This window comes from Lotus japonicus, chromosome 4 (genome assembly GCF_012489685.1).
Source record: "Lotus japonicus ecotype B-129 chromosome 4, LjGifu_v1.2".
NCBI classification, from domain to species: domain Eukaryota; kingdom Viridiplantae; phylum Streptophyta; class Magnoliopsida; order Fabales; family Fabaceae; genus Lotus; species Lotus japonicus.
In genome coordinates, this window is record NC_080044.1 from 79866814 (window position 1) to 79883659 (window position 16846).

Consider the following 16846-nt stretch of genomic DNA (forward strand, 5'->3'; position numbering starts at 1 on the left):
ATACTTCCAATGTGGGATACAAGACTCATACTCCTTGCAATTAGGTCCTAACATCTCACCAGGCTCGGTTCCCACACGGGCTGGTTGTGCACTACCAATTGATAAGAATCTTGAAAGACCGTCACCACAAAAGCTAGCGGTTGTAGTTGGAGAGAAGACCTTATAAACCCCCAAATTATAATCTATACTTCCAATGTGGGATCCAAATCCCATACCTTGAAATTGGGTCCTAACACAAAGCAACTCTTTGCTCAACATTGTTTCTTTGTATGTGGTTTCCACTTGATTCTGAAATAAGCATAAAACGTCGCAACTTTCTGAGCTTTTAAGAGACTATAACTAATTGTCAGCGTTCATTAGAAAATCGTATATAAATTTTTTCTGACCCAAAAAAAAAAGGGTTTCATAATTTATTTCTAAATTATTTAAATTTGTGTAACCAAAAAAACATTATTTAAATTTGATGTTGTATTAGTATTAAACAAGGTTAATCATTCATTTGCAAATTTCGCAACTTAATAAATAGTGGATAATGGTGTGTTGTAAGGCGCCAAATTACGCGTGGTATTTAAACGAAAGAGTGTTGTTTATTCCTCATCCACCCATTTTTATTTTCTACCTTTGTTTTCGTGACACACCTTTATATCTCTCTCCTTCATCACAGAGCAAAAGAAAATCAACAGAAAATTTCAGATTCTGCTGAATCTGAAATGACCATGGGGTTTGGTTTTGCAATGCAATGCTCCTCAAGCTATGGTGGCTACTCTACCTGTGTCTCTCCACAACCTCATCGATCTTTTCACGGTTAGTTACTAAGTTAGTTACTTCAACTCTCAACTCATCTTCCTCAATCAATTTGATTTAGGTTTTGTTTGGTTCAACGGAAAATCAACGTTTCTTCGCAATAGGTCACTACTGGAACGGATTCACGAGCTCACGGAAGAATCAGAGGGTGGTTCTTCGTGTTGCGGACGAGCGAAGCTCCAACTCCAACTCCAATCTCAGTTCTCAGAAGAAAAGGTTTTCTTCGTTTCTTCGTTACTATCATAGTTAGCTTCAAATTCCCCAAATTTCTGTGATCATAAATGTGGATATTGTTTCAATTTCATGTAGAAAAGTTGTGGAACATGTTTGTCTGCTGAAAGCGAAAGGGGATTTATCTGAACAGGAAGAGAGTGACATGCTTGATCATTTGTACACAACACAGTATCAAATGGGTGGCATTGTTGCAATTTCATTAGGTATTGCATTTGCATTCATAGGTGTTAGCTACATACATACATTGCATTTCTATTATACGCAGAATCGATGAGCGATGCTTGTTTGTTAATATGATGATGATGATGATGTTGTTGTTGCTTGCTTCGTTAGGTCGCATTTCTGCTGCGAATCCTGAGAACTATACGCATGCTTTGTATATGCGGTTTCAGGGGAAGGAATATCTTGAAAAGTTCTATCACAATCCTTTTTACTTGAAGGTTCTCGATGACCACGTAATGACTTACTGCCATGTATGCACCAACATGTAAACACCGATTCTCTGTTCCTTTATTTTATTTTTTACTTCTTTTTCTTGTTGAGTGAGACTCCTTGGTTTTAACTTTGCCCTCAAGCTAAACTGATTTCTGTTCCAGGGATTGATTAATGTGGACTTTGAATCCCAAGTGGATGATGACATGCTTTCTATATTTCGCAAAGGAGAGGTTGGAACTCACTTAACTTCCTCTTTAGGATATATATTGAAGGGTTGTCATTAAATGGACATAATTGCACCTTGGTTCTTTGTATTTGATTTTATGCAGTCTCCGTTTTTCTTATTCCAACAATGATTTTTTTGGGGTTGGGGGGGTGCTTTAAATGAATTTTGTGGTTAGGAGTTCAACCATGGAGTAGAGTTTGTGCTTTTGATATCATTCAATGAGGATGCATTGGGTACCCTGGTGGAAGATGCATTGGCCTCTCTGGCATCATTGATGTTGGATGCTCCATCCTTGATTGTCCAATTTACTCAAGGTATGTTTCCAGTTCAACAAACTCTTAGAGCATGTTTGGTTTATTGAAAGTACCTCCACTTTGCTTTGGAAAGTGGGATCCCATATTCCCAAGCACAAAACGTGCAAGCAAGAATTTTGAAGGGTTGGAGCTTGGAGTTGAATGTGGTTGGATGTTAAAGCAAACATTAGTTGTTTTATTGAACTTGGTTTGTTGGCTCATCCAAAGTTTAATTTTTTTCTAAATTACATGAGGATTGTATGGAGAAAATCCTTGTGTCTAAGACTCTTAAGTTTTCGTATTCTACATGGGTAATTCCTATTTAATTGCCAGGTTTGAATTTTAGTCCAAGCTCTAAGGAGTATACTCATGGAGTAGTGATACGATTTCGATCAGGTAATCTCAGTCTCAAGCTCTGTAACCGTGTTACGTCTGATTTTCTTTCACTTGGACATGTTGACTGGTTTTGGTGCATGATGGCATGTTTTGCAGTTGAAGCATTTGAGATATTTATACGCAGCAAAGAGTATAAAGATGTAAGGACCCAACATATTGTTCCATACACATTTTGACAACTTCCCTTGGGTAGTTATTTGTTATACACCTTTTGGTCTGAACTCTGAAGTACCATACATTTAAGAGACAGATGATATCTTCACTTTCATGCCACTTCTAAATGTTTCCCTTTTCAGTAAACAATATAATATAGAAAATTTGTTTGGGATCATACTATCAATTTCGTCATTTTGTCCTCGAAAATGACAACAATCTAGTTTGTTGGCTGACACTCTCATTTTTACTTGGACATTTGTCATTTTGATTATATTAAATTATGAACTTATAATGAGCAGAACTGAAATATAATTTCTTAAAGATAAATATGTTTTAGAAAACTTAACTAGTACACCGTTGGTGACAATATCTCAAGGAGAACAAGCATATCAAGAATGTAAATTATATTTGGATTTGGAAAACAGGTTTGGAGATCTAAGTTCCAGACAATTGTCCAGAAATCATTATCTCTTCATTTCTCTGTTGATCCAGTGGGAACTGAGATTATGTAGTGAGGATGATTCATGGTAATTTTTTGCTATTTACCTACTTGGCATATATGGAAGTGACATACATATTTCTCATATTTTGTTCCAAATGCTTGCAGGTTTTCAACAAAAGATGCGGCTTGGTTTCCTCTTCTTTTCAGGAACAGGGATGAAGGTTATTTCCTGCTTTCTATTTCAACTCATGTTCTTTTGCTATGAACTATAACTATAGTATTGGTGTCCACTTTATTTTCTGCAACATTCTGAAACTTAAATTCCATATGTAATTTTTTTTTTCAATTACCAATTTATCCCGATAGCCATGAGACTAATTCTCTGAGACTCCGAGATCACATTAAGTAGGTAAACCTCATATGAAGTTTTTGTTGCTTATTTATATGTATTTTCTTAATACTCAACGCGTCTGGACCTACTATCTGCATAATGCTTCGCTTCGATTTTGCTATGCTAATGTCAAAATTAAGCCTATGAGTTGCTCTTTGTATTCTCCCTAAAGATTTTTGTATTAAATGTAATAAAATAGATTTTATGGACTTATGCTAAACTCATAGTAGGGGTGGCAAATAGATGGATTTGAATATGGATTGTAATGGATGAGTCAAGAACAATTGATCTCTTTGTATTCTCCCTAAAGATTTTTGTATTAAATGTAATAAAATAGATTTTATGGACATATGCTTAACTCATAGTAGGGGTGACAAATAGATGGATTTGGATATGGATTGTAACGGATGAGTCTAGAACAATTGAGTGTTTGTTTGTTTTTTGGTTCAACTCAGTTGTAACGTGATTCCACGTAGGATTCCCGATTTCCAAAGCAAGTTGGCTGAACGAAACTCACTTGTCAAGTTGATTGAACGTACTTTCACGTTCAGTCCAACTGTTATACAAACGCAGTCTGAGTAACCCATCAAGGATTCTTTTTTTTTTGTCAATAGGATTCATTTAAATTGTTTCAAAAAATTCAATCCATCTATCATCTATGGCCCATTTAATATAATCCATCCACCTCATCCACGAATGGTTTTTTAATGGATGAACACGACAGAACCCTCCAAACCTTCAAACTTGTGTGCTAATTCGGGAGATAGATAACCCTCCAAGCCCTGAAGCATGTGTGCATATTGTCCTATGTCAATTTATATACGATGATAACTCAAGAATTTTGAAAAAAAAAAAATACAAAACGTAATGAAATATAATAAAATACTTTTTATTGGTTTAAATAAGAAATATATATATATATATATATTTTGAAATGTTTCATTTATAATATTTATTCTCATGTGAGTTTTTACAGTAATTTAACCGTGACTAAAGTATATAGTATCAATATTTTATAATTCCTATACGACACATTTTTGCTACTCACATTACCATGCTTTTATAGGAGGACATACCCAATTAGATTTCCCACCCCGTGTTTTAGATTTCTCACCCCATTTAAAAGTGGGGAAAAACCAATATTGTCCCTCCGTGTTTTAGTCCGAAACTTCAACCTTCGGATCAGTACGAAACTTCATCCTTCGGATTAGTATGAAACTTCAACTTCTGGACACCTCTGACAGATTCTACCACCTTTTTCAGCACCATTACTCCATAGCTTCACCTACCTCACCACCATTATGACCTGCATAAACTCCTCAACCACCCAACCACCCCCCATTTATGGCTGAACACACTGTTTGGATGGGTCCTCGTGTTATTACCAACTTTGATTTAACAGACATAACAGAAGATTGATAATATGATTCATGTTTGTAATGTTGTAACCATGTCTGTAACCATGTCTGTAACCATATTATTAGCAAGAATATTTTCCTTCAGTATTGTAACGAGGTCTGTTTGTCCCATATTATTGTCACTGCATTTTCACGTTTCTGTCTTTGTGACAGTATCTGGTTTGAAAGATCCGAATCTTGAAGTTTCATATTAATCCGGTTTTTCAACTCTCGGACGTCTAAAAAAGGGGGGGTGGTAAATTTAATTATGAAGCAGTCCGAAACTTATAGTCCTGGATTGATCCGAAACTTAAAGTCCTGGATTGATCCGAAACTTAAAGTCCTGGATAGATTCGAAACTTAAAGTCCTGGATAACTCTTACCAAGCAGCAGAATGCAGTAAGTTAAGACCAAACCAAAAGGCATATTCATCAATTACAATCTCAACCACCACCACAATTACAAACCAAACATTTCAACCCAACAATTCGTTAGGCAAGTCCTCCAAGACGGCCACGGCACCAATCATGTTATTTTAACTGTAACTAAAGAATCCGAACTTTTAACTCTCGGACTAGTCCAGAACATCAACCTCTGGACTGGTATGGAGGTTTAAGTCCCGGAGGGTAGTCCCGACATTTTTTTAAAAAGGCTAGGATGGCAATTCTAAAATAGGGGGTGGGAAATCTAATTCCCATCTTGATGTTGGTCATGGTAGGGGCAATTGCCCCACAACATATTAACAAATTGTCAATAGTATGTGTGTATATACCCCACAAAACCAATGTAAATATTTTTAATTATTGGTTTTAGTCCCTGTAAACTTTTTACTTATTTTTGGTCCCTACAATATACAAAAGTCATGAGGTTTTAGTCATTTATGAGGGGCTAAAAATACATTATTTTTGTATTTTATATTTTTTTTTGAAAATTTTATTTTATACAAATAAGAGTGAATAAAATTTTACAAGACTAAAATTAAATTTCAATTTTATAGAAAAAAAAAAGATAAATTTAAGCCTATATGTAAATATTGTTTTGTAATTCTCGTAAGACATTTTCACTATTATCATACTTTTATAAATATTTACTACTAATTTTTTAAAATTATGAAAGAGTACTAAAATTGTATTAAAATTAAATATGTATTGTATTAGTTTTAACATGAAAGTATTTTCATAAAAAATGTTCATTCTCGTGTGAGCATTCTACCGGATAAATTGAACATTAACAAAAGTAGACAATATATAAATACTAATATTTTTAATTCCCGTAAGAAAAGAAGAAAAAAAACCAATCGTTTCAAAGAATATAATAAACCTTCTGCCACTAACATAGCATAGATTTTCTATATAATAGACGTTGGGCAATTTAAAAGAATAAACTTAATTTAGTGGGTAAATCATAAAAGACTACAAATTTCATTATTTGATAAGCAGTAGAGTATTGCTTGGTAATTTATCTGTTATGAAGTGGGTTTGGACCCGATGGAACTTGTCGTAGAGAAACTCTATATATTGGAGGGACCGTGTCTGTGTTGGGTTCCTGTTGTTGTGTCTTTCTGTTGAAATGCCATAATGAGATTGAGAACTGCTGAGAAAAGCTGATTTTTTCTATTGGCTTGATTTCTTTGTTCATCCTCCATCTTGCAGCCTCACAGCAGTTTGAGAAGTGGCTAATCATCAGTATGATCATTAAGATCAGAAGTGAGAGCCTTGAATATTGAATTACCTTCCAACACGATGACCTCGGTGTAGGTTCAGGATACTCCTTTTTTCCACGGTCCGGGGCTATGGAAAATAATCAATTCAGTACCAATGGGTTATTTACTGTGAAATCTGCATATCATAGAATCCAGGAACTCAATCCTCACATATTGTCATTTAACATTTTCACAAATGAATGCTTTTTTTTTTGACGGGACAAATGAATGATACTAATATATAGAAAATAATTTTAAACTCAATATCTGAATTATGATGTGATCTAAATCTTCTTGTAATTTTTTTTGAAACTATCTTCTTTTAACTTGAATTAACACGGTTTTTAACTTATATATAATTTAATGTGATTTTTTAATATATTATTTATTTTTATTTTTATTTTTATTAAAAATTTGGGTGAGTTTAAATCCGATCACCAGCATAAGTTAAGGCATTTCTCTAGGATCATAAATCTTTACCAACACAACTCTCATATTAAAAACGGAAATCAAATAAGTGAAATTTATAATTCACATAGAAGAAATGGATATGATAAAATTAAGCTTTAATTTGCTCCAACCCTTTATTTTCTTGATTTTCTTAGACTAAATTAAATAGATTGGTAGAAGGATCAACCCTTCTACCACCAACATAGCATAGATATTCAATCTAATAATCAATAGACGTTGGGACAATTTACAAGAATAAACTTAATTTATTGGATAAATCATAAATGCCTACAAATTTCATTAATTGATGATAAGCAGTTGAAGAAGATTGCTAGATAGTTGATGATCAGCCATGATGAAGTGGGTTTGGACCCCCTGGAACTTGTCGTAGAGAAACTCTATATATTGGAGGGACCGTGTCTGTGTTGGGTCCCTGTTGTTGTGTCTTTCTGTTGAAATGCCATGATGAGATTGAGAACTGCTGAGAAATGCTGATTTTTTCTGTTGGCTTGATTTCTTTGTTCATCCTCCATCTTGCAGCCTCACAGCAATTTGAGAAGTGGCTAATCATCAGTATGATCATTAAGATCAGAGGTGAGAGCCTTGAATATTGAATTGCCATTACTATTATCTTGTGAGAGACTGAAAATGTTAGCAGGATCACACAGTATCAGCAAAGAGAAGGGACTGAATTTAGTTTGCTCCATTATGCAGGACGGTTTATCACTTAAATATGAGATCAGGAAAGCTAGCTATAGTAAAGATAGAGCCAAAACAAATTGATTTTAATTTTAATTAAATGGCCCAACTGGACATTGATCATAGATGGATTTGCACCATAGCTGGGTCTTAACGTGAATGAATAAATACATTTCTAAAAGTTCAATATATATTTTAAAAAAGCACTTTTAATATTTAATATTTTAAGTTCTTGCAAATAGTTTTTCAATGATTCATATTTTTTATAACAAAAAAAGTCATTAAAAATATATAATATTTTAAGAGAAACAATAATTAATTAATGTTATCATTATCTTTTTCATGTGCTTATCTAAAAAATTATACTTTTTATGTTTTATTTAAATTATACTTTTATTTGATACTTAATATAGATTTTAATTAAAAAGTATCATTAACTATATTTATAAATTTAAACTGAGATGTTAATTTTAATATTTTCATTAGCATAAACAAAATTAATATTGTCATTAATAATATATAGTCACTAAATTATTTTGAAGGTCTCAACCAACTAACATTTATAATCATTCGCAGCTAAGGGTATGCATTCTGATTTCCAGCAAACATAAATGATAAATACATATTTACTCTTCTTTTCTTTCTTTTCCCTTTCTTTAATAAGTCAGTCATATAAATGACAATTCTGATGTTTCCTAGGTGCTGCACATTACTTGCCACGATTCAGAACAAGGTTATAGTACTAACAATTGAATAATAATGAACTCAACCATGTAGACTGTAGAGTCCTGATTCAAAACTCAGTATGTTGAGGTCCTTACACGTGGTTTTTGCACAAAATCATCTATACCAGATTCCAAGCTATCTACGAATTCTAATGCCAGGAATGTCCTTCAAACCCATTTTAAGTGCAGTTTTTCGGAAGAGAGCAGGAGGTCTCTGTAAACCAATTGATTCTGAAAATCGGTTCGCCAGGTCAGCAATAGTTGTCTTCTCCCTCCCGATTTCCCTGATGGAGTTATAATAACCAAGCCAACCATGATATGCTGCTTCTTTAATATCATCATCAATCTTTTCCATTGAATGCTCAATCTGCAAGTATAAATAGACTATATATAGTAGCTAGACAAAATAAATGTGGTAAATCACTTTTACATTCTTTATCAACAATTACATAAAGACAGGACTGAAGATGAGTTATGAGGACCAGAATAGTATGTAATAGGGTATGCATCAAAATAGTGTAGGCATTAGAACAAGAGCGAGGTATGTTATGTACCTTGAGCTTTGCCTGTGGATCTATATCTGGTAAGGGGATTTTCTTTAGAGGGAGATCCTTGATTTCATCTAAAAAATATTCTTCCCATGGAGCAATCAACAATATGCCTTCCCCTTCTTTGCCTTCCCGCCCTGTTCTTCCAAGACGGTGTATGTATTGTTCACGGTCTGGAGGAATTCCCACCTGGATTCCACATTAAAACCAATCAATAAAAAGGTGAAATTCATACTATATTATATCCATTAGGATCCCACTTTATTGTCCAGGACATGAAGCAAATAAGTTGTTCAAAATGAAACTATTGGCCATCATTGCAAGTTTTTATTAAAATATAAGATAAACACATCAAAAGATTTCAGTATACCTGCAAGACTAAAGTAACATCAGGATAATTCATTCCACGTGATGAAACATCAGATGAGACAAGAATCAATTGTTTGGATTCCTTAAATTCATCTGAAACGCGAGTACGGTAGAGCTGAGGTTTTCGAGAATGTATCTCCTTAACTTTCAATTTCATTTCCCGAAGAACTTGATACATGAGAGATGTCACCATCCCACATGTACAAAAAACAATAACCTGAACGCAAATCTACCAATCAAAACCATGAATTAAATAGCAAAGCAGTTTGAAGGCTGAAACAGCAAATGTATACTAACCTTATAATCAGGTGTTTGCAAAATATGCTCCTTCAGAATATGGTGTACTATTTGAAAATGTGATTCATGTGGAGCGATAAGAAAAGATTGTTTTATCTGTTATGGAAAACCAAAGCATTAATTCCTATCAATGGAGAATTGTTATACAATTAAAAAACAATCAGTTAAAAAAGAAATATACATGAATCATAAGAATAGTTAACAAAAAACAAATGTATAGCTAAATTCTAGGCTAGAAGTCGATCAAATATGAATCAGTTTGCATAAACCTCTCAAAAAGCATCAAGTTGAAATCAACTTCTACACCTCAACTTTTTAAGAAGCTCTCTCACCTAATTTCCCTACAAATACCTATAAACTTACCAAGAGTTTTTTCCTTAGAAATCAATATTTACATCAATTCAAAAGCTCCCACAAGCTAGAAGTGTAATTATAAGATTATGACAACAGTTAACTTACCTGAACTGGAGTTTCCACAGAACCCATTCCAACTGTATCAATATATTGGTGTTCCCTTTTTAAAACAAGTTGAGATATCCGACGGACCTGCATATTTAAAAGGTTATATCGTTGATGGAATACTGCAACAACACAAACTAGCTTTTAAGAACCTGAGATCGAAAATTGATTTTAAACATTTAAAAATAAAAACCTAACCTAACCTCCTTTGGGATGGTTGCAGAAAACAGCATGGATTGCCTTTGACGGGGCAAACAATCAACAATTTTTTCTATATCCTTTCGAAATCCCAGGTCCAATAAATGATCAGCCTCATCAAGTACGAGCATCTGCAAGCCCATTAATCGTACAGATATTCCCGATTTATTCTCAACATGGTCCAGCAACCTTCCAGGTGTAGCAACAAGAATCTGCAAAATTTAACCCAAAAAATTCCAAATCATGATGCTTTGTGTGATGATTTTACCACACAAGATCAGTACATCTCTTTTTTTCCCCATTTTCCCCTCCCAGCCCTCCCCCACGTGAAAAACATAAACTTTACTCTCAATCTAAAGCCACATGGTAGGATAAGAGGTTCAGTTATAACACAAAACCTGGCATGGATCTGAATCAAGGCGTTTTTGGTCAAGCTTAAATCGTACACCTCCAACAAGACTCTGCACCCCAATACCTTCATGATGTTTCAGCAAAACCTTTGCTTCGGCAGCAATTTGACTAGCAAGTTCTCTGGTAGGGCAGAGAATAAGAACAAGTATCGGAGACACACGTTGAGAGGTATTGGTACTCATAGCTTTCAGAACTGTTTCAATAGCAGGAAGCTGTTTGCACTTAGCATCAGTGACAGAAAAAGAAAGACAAAATAGGACACAGAGAGTTAAAAGAACTAGGGTATACCAAAAAAGCAGCACTTTTTCCAGTGCCAGTTTTAGCTTTGACCAAAACATCTATACCTACAATGCAGCAGAAGTACAATCATCATCCAAACAAAATCTTTTAGTCGCAATAAACTAATAGGAGAAACTTAATAACAAGCAAAGTAGTAAATTAAAAGACTTCAACTGGACCCCCAAAAAAACATTAGAACAAAAAAATGAATTATAATGCAATAACTTTTACAGTATGCAATTCTAGCAAGATTTGTTAATCATGACAATGATGAATGATAAATGAAACAAATGAGAAATAGAAATTGGATTGCACGAAAAGAAATACGTAACATACCCTGAAGGCAAACAGGGAGGCTAGCCTCTTGTACCCGAGTCATATGAATATAACCAGCCGAAGAAAGTGCCTTGATAGTCAATGGCGATATACCACTCTCATCAAATCTATGAAAACAAGACAACCAAATCAATAATTGCAACACTGTTGCTCCACAAAATAAGCAAACACAGCATGCATATCCATCTATCTACACACTTGCTATAAGGTCTCACATTTGACTATAGATATGTCTAAGTAAGTCTTTATAAAGGGTAAAGCAATCTCCACCCCCAAGCTAGCTTTAGAGGTAGAACCCGATTCTAATACTATCAATCTATCATCACCAACACTCTCACATTACAACAATATTCAGTTTCTCAGTACCAAATCAACACACCAAGATAAAACCATTTCTATTCTTGTTCCTGATACAAAAGAAAAGAAAAAAAAAACTGAATACCTTTTCTGAGTTAGAATGTCGTCTTGTTGTTCCTGACCCTCATTCTGGCTCAACTTCCTCTTATTAATTTCATACTTGATCAGCTCAACCTGCTCTGAAAAATCACTTCCCTCATCATATGACTTCGGCATCACCCTCCTCTCCTTCTTCACATCATACTTCCCCAAAGAAGCAATACTAACCCCACCCATCTTCGAACCGTGACTCTTCGATTCCATTTCACCCTCACCCTCACTACAAGAACTATCACTAGGGTCCCTCCTCCAAATTCTACGCTTGCCCGCGCTGGCATCCGAATTTCTAACCTCAGGAACAGCCCGGTATTCCCTAGCCTGCGAAAAACTCGCCAAATTCTGATTCGAATGTTGGGGTATGAGTTTGCGCAAATCAACTGGTGCTAGGTTCTGGGGTTGGGGTTGGGGTTGGGTTTGGATTTGAGCTTGGGTTTGGGTTAAGGGACCATCCTGGTGGTTCCAGAGGTCTAGTGCGCCTTCTTTCATGAAACGATCGGCGAGGGCTTTGACATGTTGGGTGGGGGAAACAGGCTGGTGGGTGGCGGAGGAAGAGGAAGAAGAGGGGGCGATGGAGGAGCGGATTTCTGAGCGGATGCGAGCGTGGTAGAGATGCTTCTCTTGTTCGAGGAGTCTTCTCTCTTTGTCTCTGGCGCGCTTCTCGTGCATGCGCTTCCATTTCCACTTGCTTACGCCGCCGGGAAACGTTCGAGGACCGCCACCCATGTTGCGAACAGCGGTTCTGAGGCTGTTGCACAAAGATAAGAGCTCCGGCGAGGGCTTTCGCCGTTGCCATATCATCCACCCCCACATTGCTGCTTGCTTCGGTCAAAGGAATCAGGGGACACGACACAGGGTTTAGGGTTTAAGCTCAGGACGAGGATTAAAGTTGTCTTTGTTTTCTGTATTACAAAACAAAAATTATAGTACTTGATAAATACCATGATTACTGTTTTTTTTTTACACTTGGAATTAAAAGAGTATTACTATTACTATTATTACTTGAGAAAAGTTGTATGCACTGAGTCACTAATAGTGTAAGTCAAGTAATAGAATGTGTTTGCGCAATTATTTGAGAGTGACATGTTGGCACAAATATGCATTTATTTAGAGAATGCCCTAACTGAAAATCCATGATGACTAATCTAAGGTCGACTAGTAGGTCAATACTTGAATTCACATCCTCACACAAGGGCGTAATTAGGGAGGAGCGGACAACCCCTGCCCGCCTCTAGATATGCCCCTACTTCCGACAAGATTGGTCTCTAGGATAAATCGAATTATGATTACGTGATAGTGAGTGACCTGCTCCCCTTGTCTATGGATTGAAAAAGCTTGAAGAAACACTTCGCCTAGAGCGATGTCCAAGAACCCACATTCAGAGGAACTTAGAGACACCGTCTACCTCAATACTTAAGGCTTGGTGTATTGGAGGCTTTTCAACCAATATGGGTGATATGAGCATGAAGGTTGGGACAATCGGACTTATCTCTTGAGGTGACATGCTTATGCTTACACACAAGATGTGGATCGGGAGCTCAAGCCCAGTATTGGTTTTAGAAGACCGTCATTCAGCTTTAAGGTTAACCCGCAAATATTTGCCTAAGCACGTTAATCTCTAGTTTGTACAGCATGTTAAATATTTTCAAGTCATCATAACTGTATATTTGCCAATTTTGAATTTTCTATGCACATCAAATCGAATAATAACAATGTTAAAGATATCATCCATTCTAGTAAGGCCTGATGTTCACAAAGAATGCACAAGTCATCATCAAGGGTCCAAAAATAACAAGAATTCTGTGAATTGCTCTCTAGCCGTAGATTTTGATCTTCCAACAAATTGTACAAGCAGTTCATGAATGCATGTAGGTTCCTTTCAACCCTTAGAATGGCTTCTGGAAGCATTTCGTCTCGCACAGCACCCCACAAAGTATATAACAGACTGGTATTGCACAAAAGAAAAGGTAAGTGTAAGTGGGATAAGCAAAATAGAAATATCAAGTAAATTATTGATCATATTTGTGGTGCTTGAAGCTCAATTAGCTATTGAAAAACAACACTAACAAGTAACAACAGTAAATTATTGATAATATAATGATTGTTGTAATCTTAGAAATAGCAAATAGGGCAAGAATGTCTTACCAAGACAACAAATAAAACAACATTAAATATAGCCACAACTCTCCACTCAGTTTTCATGTATTGTGCCACACCTGCCCTGGAACACAGATAAAGGGGGAAACAATGGCAGTGAGACAATTTAGTGCATTCTTCTACATTTGATTCTAATAAAAAAAAATCAATTACAGAGAGAAGCTTCAGTGAGTAGCTTCTGGATGTCGTAATTGATTCTGAGAGAATATAAGTTGATCTGAACATGCAATAATCATCTAAGAAAACAGAACTAGAGCACATGGGCTACCACACATGCTTACTTGCAAGAATCACAATCATAGCATTTGATGGCCTGAGAATTTTTGTACCGCTTGCAGTCCTTGTTAGGGCTTACTGGATGAAAGGTCAGATCATAGTAGGATGCATTTACAGCAGGATATCCGCATCTAAGTTGCATAAAATCCCAAGATATAAAAGCATATGAAAAATGTATTGAGTTTCTTATCTTAAAAAGACATTGTATTCAAATGCAATTTAGCAGGGGGTGGGAGAACAAAAGAACATAACCTACTCGGAAGGTGGTCGGCAGCAGCCAGCCTCCATTGGTGTCAATTTAGCTAATTTATATTGCTTAAGATTCTACATCACAGGAAGAATGTAAAAGCATAAATCATAGCTGTTTGTGTAGAAGATAACAGATAGTTCAATTTCTTAAAATAGTTGAGCAGGCCACAGACCTTATATTTTTTGGATAGTTTATGGCAGTCTTCAGATTTGACAAGACAAACCCTCAATCGCTCCCAGTTATGAGAATTGTTTAACTAAAACAAAAAACAGAACGTAAAGGAAATGGATTCTGAAGTTTTAATTGTTCACCATCAGTTCTCTATGTTGATAAGAGCATTACCTCTTTGAGAAACCAAGAGCTATAATCTTGAAGTTGATACTCCTTATACCTAAACATGCAAGATGTCTATCATTGAACATATTACACCATGGTTTCAAGAACAAAAATAAGAAGAAAAACATTAACTAGACATCCATTCCTCATATAGCGAAGAAGTCATATGTGGTGTGATCCACTTTATATATCATGAATCCTTGACACCACTACAACCATGAAGGACCGTAATAATGCCTGGATTCTAGATAAATAAAATACGTTGATTCGTTACCTCAAGCCAGTCACACTATGACCTGATCCATCATTAGTCACAATGAACCTGACCAATGGCAAAAGATTACATAAGATTCAAATGAGTATCCAAAAAATCAAAGCAAATTGATTGGATGATAAAAAAAATATAAATTAATTTGATTAAACAGAGATTCACCTCTTTTCCTATTATGTTAACATGGATATTAAAGTAAAAGTCATTCAGCTGTGACACCCCATGAAAAAACCATATTACATGCATCTAGTTTCATGCTCATTAGTGCTCCTCCACAATCCATCACATAAAAACATGACTTCAAGTTCTGGGCACATATTTTCATAGCATTTTAGTTAAACAACTTATGAAATCAATTTGGAATCTCGATAGCACGTGATGCTATCTCATTGACTACCAAACACAAGGCAGTGAAGCACTCTGAAGATGAATACTTGGCTTTAAAATGTGATTTCCTTTATTGAGAAGAACAAGCCAAGGAGGATATTTAGTAGCTAAAACATCAGTTTTTAACTTGTCATGTTCTAAGTGTATGGTCCATGTATTTTAGTAAAGAAAATCCCTTCAACTTATCTATTTAAAATCAAAATATATATGAGCAAAGTCTGAGCTTTACTTCTTTTTACTAGTTTCCTTTTCAAAATGGTAACTACATCTACATGTTGTTGAAAAATAAAATAAGAGCTACCTTTTGGATACTTGTACATGGACTACCAATGTAGCAAAATCAATGAACAAAGCAGCCTAATAAACTCCTAGTTCGCTTAAATGATGGATAAAGAGAGGTTAATCAATACTTATATGCTAAGACATGTCAATGTTGCAGCATAAAAGCAATCAGCCATGCAAACACATCTCACAGTGCTGCAAATGCAGCAGTCAGACTAACATAACTGACTTTTTTCTTAGTAACCATTATATATTATTATATAAGACTCTACTTATAAATCCATGGCAGGGACAATATCAAAATGATAATGTAGAAGCCACTAGTTACCAATAATAATTGTTAGCATATTTGCATACTTACACCAATACGGTAAAGACCAGGATTCCGACCAAGACCAAGAACAACAAGATCAGATACTGCAAATGCAATGTCAAGGAGGAAACCCTAAACCCAAAATTTCTTTTTTTTTTACTTATTAATTGTGTATTTGGGTAAGGATACAATCCATAACAGTATGGACCAGTTTTTCAGGGCACCAAGGAAACCAACCATGGATCTGCAAAACACATAAACATGATAGAGGACAATGAAGAATCAGAAAGGACCCAAAAGAAAAGAAAGACACCAAAATCATTAAAAATGCAGTGCTGACATTAAGAAAATAACTGCTCCAAGTCCTAGCACAGGCACAGTGAGAGATTTTCTGCAGCTGTCATGATGAGTGCTCATCCACACCCCAAACATTATCACAACAATGGCTGAAAGCTGCACAACCAGAATAATAAATATGAACACAGCATCAAAAAAAAAACACTCCCAAGAAAAGAAAAAAAGAAGAAACAACCACCAAGTGCATGTTTGGATTGTCACAATTGATTTGTATAAAATTAATTTTGGTAAAAATGATTATAGTAAAAGTGAGCTGAAAAATTGAGAGTAGTGAAGCATAAAAAGAAAATTGAGAGTGGAAAAGCAAGCAGCATTATCATTACCATGGTGAGAAAGTTGATCCATCTAGTGACAAAGGTGCTGGTTCCAACCCCCATCTAGTGACAAAGAAATTTCTGAGTTTGAATGTTTATTAAGGAAGATGCTGCGCATGCATGATGTATGATGAAGATGCGCCACACGGTGTAAGCCACGAAACCCAACACTCTACTCTACGACACACACACACGACATTCTA

General features: G+C 35.4%; 3 protein-coding genes across 3 annotated transcripts; 1 reads left to right on the top strand and 2 right to left on the bottom strand.

The window, feature by feature from the left end:
- The first annotated feature begins 609 nt into the window (after nt 1-609).
- Nucleotides 610-3586, top strand: LOC130716087 (uncharacterized). The gene is made up of 10 exons (XM_057566275.1): nt 610-804; nt 909-1020; nt 1114-1241; nt 1372-1511; nt 1635-1703; nt 1875-2013; nt 2326-2388; nt 2485-2528; nt 2970-3071; nt 3152-3586. Exons 1-9 carry the CDS (start codon nt 711-713, stop codon nt 3054-3056), a joined length of 876 nt encoding a protein of 291 aa, XP_057422258.1. The 5' UTR covers nt 610-710; the 3' UTR covers nt 3057-3071; nt 3152-3586.
- Nucleotides 3587-8113: 4527 nt separating this feature from the next.
- Nucleotides 8114-12595, bottom strand: LOC130714933 (probable DEAD-box ATP-dependent RNA helicase 48). The gene is made up of 10 exons (XM_057564914.1): nt 11690-12595; nt 11248-11354; nt 10921-10976; nt 10620-10844; nt 10227-10433; nt 10024-10110; nt 9565-9660; nt 9269-9484; nt 8905-9087; nt 8114-8717 (listed from the first exon to the last, which is right to left on the bottom strand). Exons 1-10 carry the CDS (start codon nt 12511-12513, stop codon nt 8487-8489), a joined length of 2232 nt encoding a protein of 743 aa, XP_057420897.1. The 5' UTR covers nt 12514-12595; the 3' UTR covers nt 8114-8486.
- An 809-nt stretch (nt 12596-13404) lies between these two features.
- On the bottom strand, nt 13405-16846 carry LOC130715888 (tetraspanin-10). Its single transcript, XM_057566038.1, has 11 exons — nt 16653-16846; nt 16313-16425; nt 16162-16216; nt 16021-16076; nt 14994-15041; nt 14726-14774; nt 14556-14639; nt 14390-14457; nt 14139-14264; nt 13846-13921; nt 13405-13645 (listed from the first exon to the last, which is right to left on the bottom strand). The coding sequence occupies exons 1-11, from the start codon at nt 16704-16706 to the stop codon at nt 13580-13582; spliced, it is 795 nt and encodes a 264-aa protein (XP_057422021.1). The 5' UTR covers nt 16707-16846; the 3' UTR covers nt 13405-13579.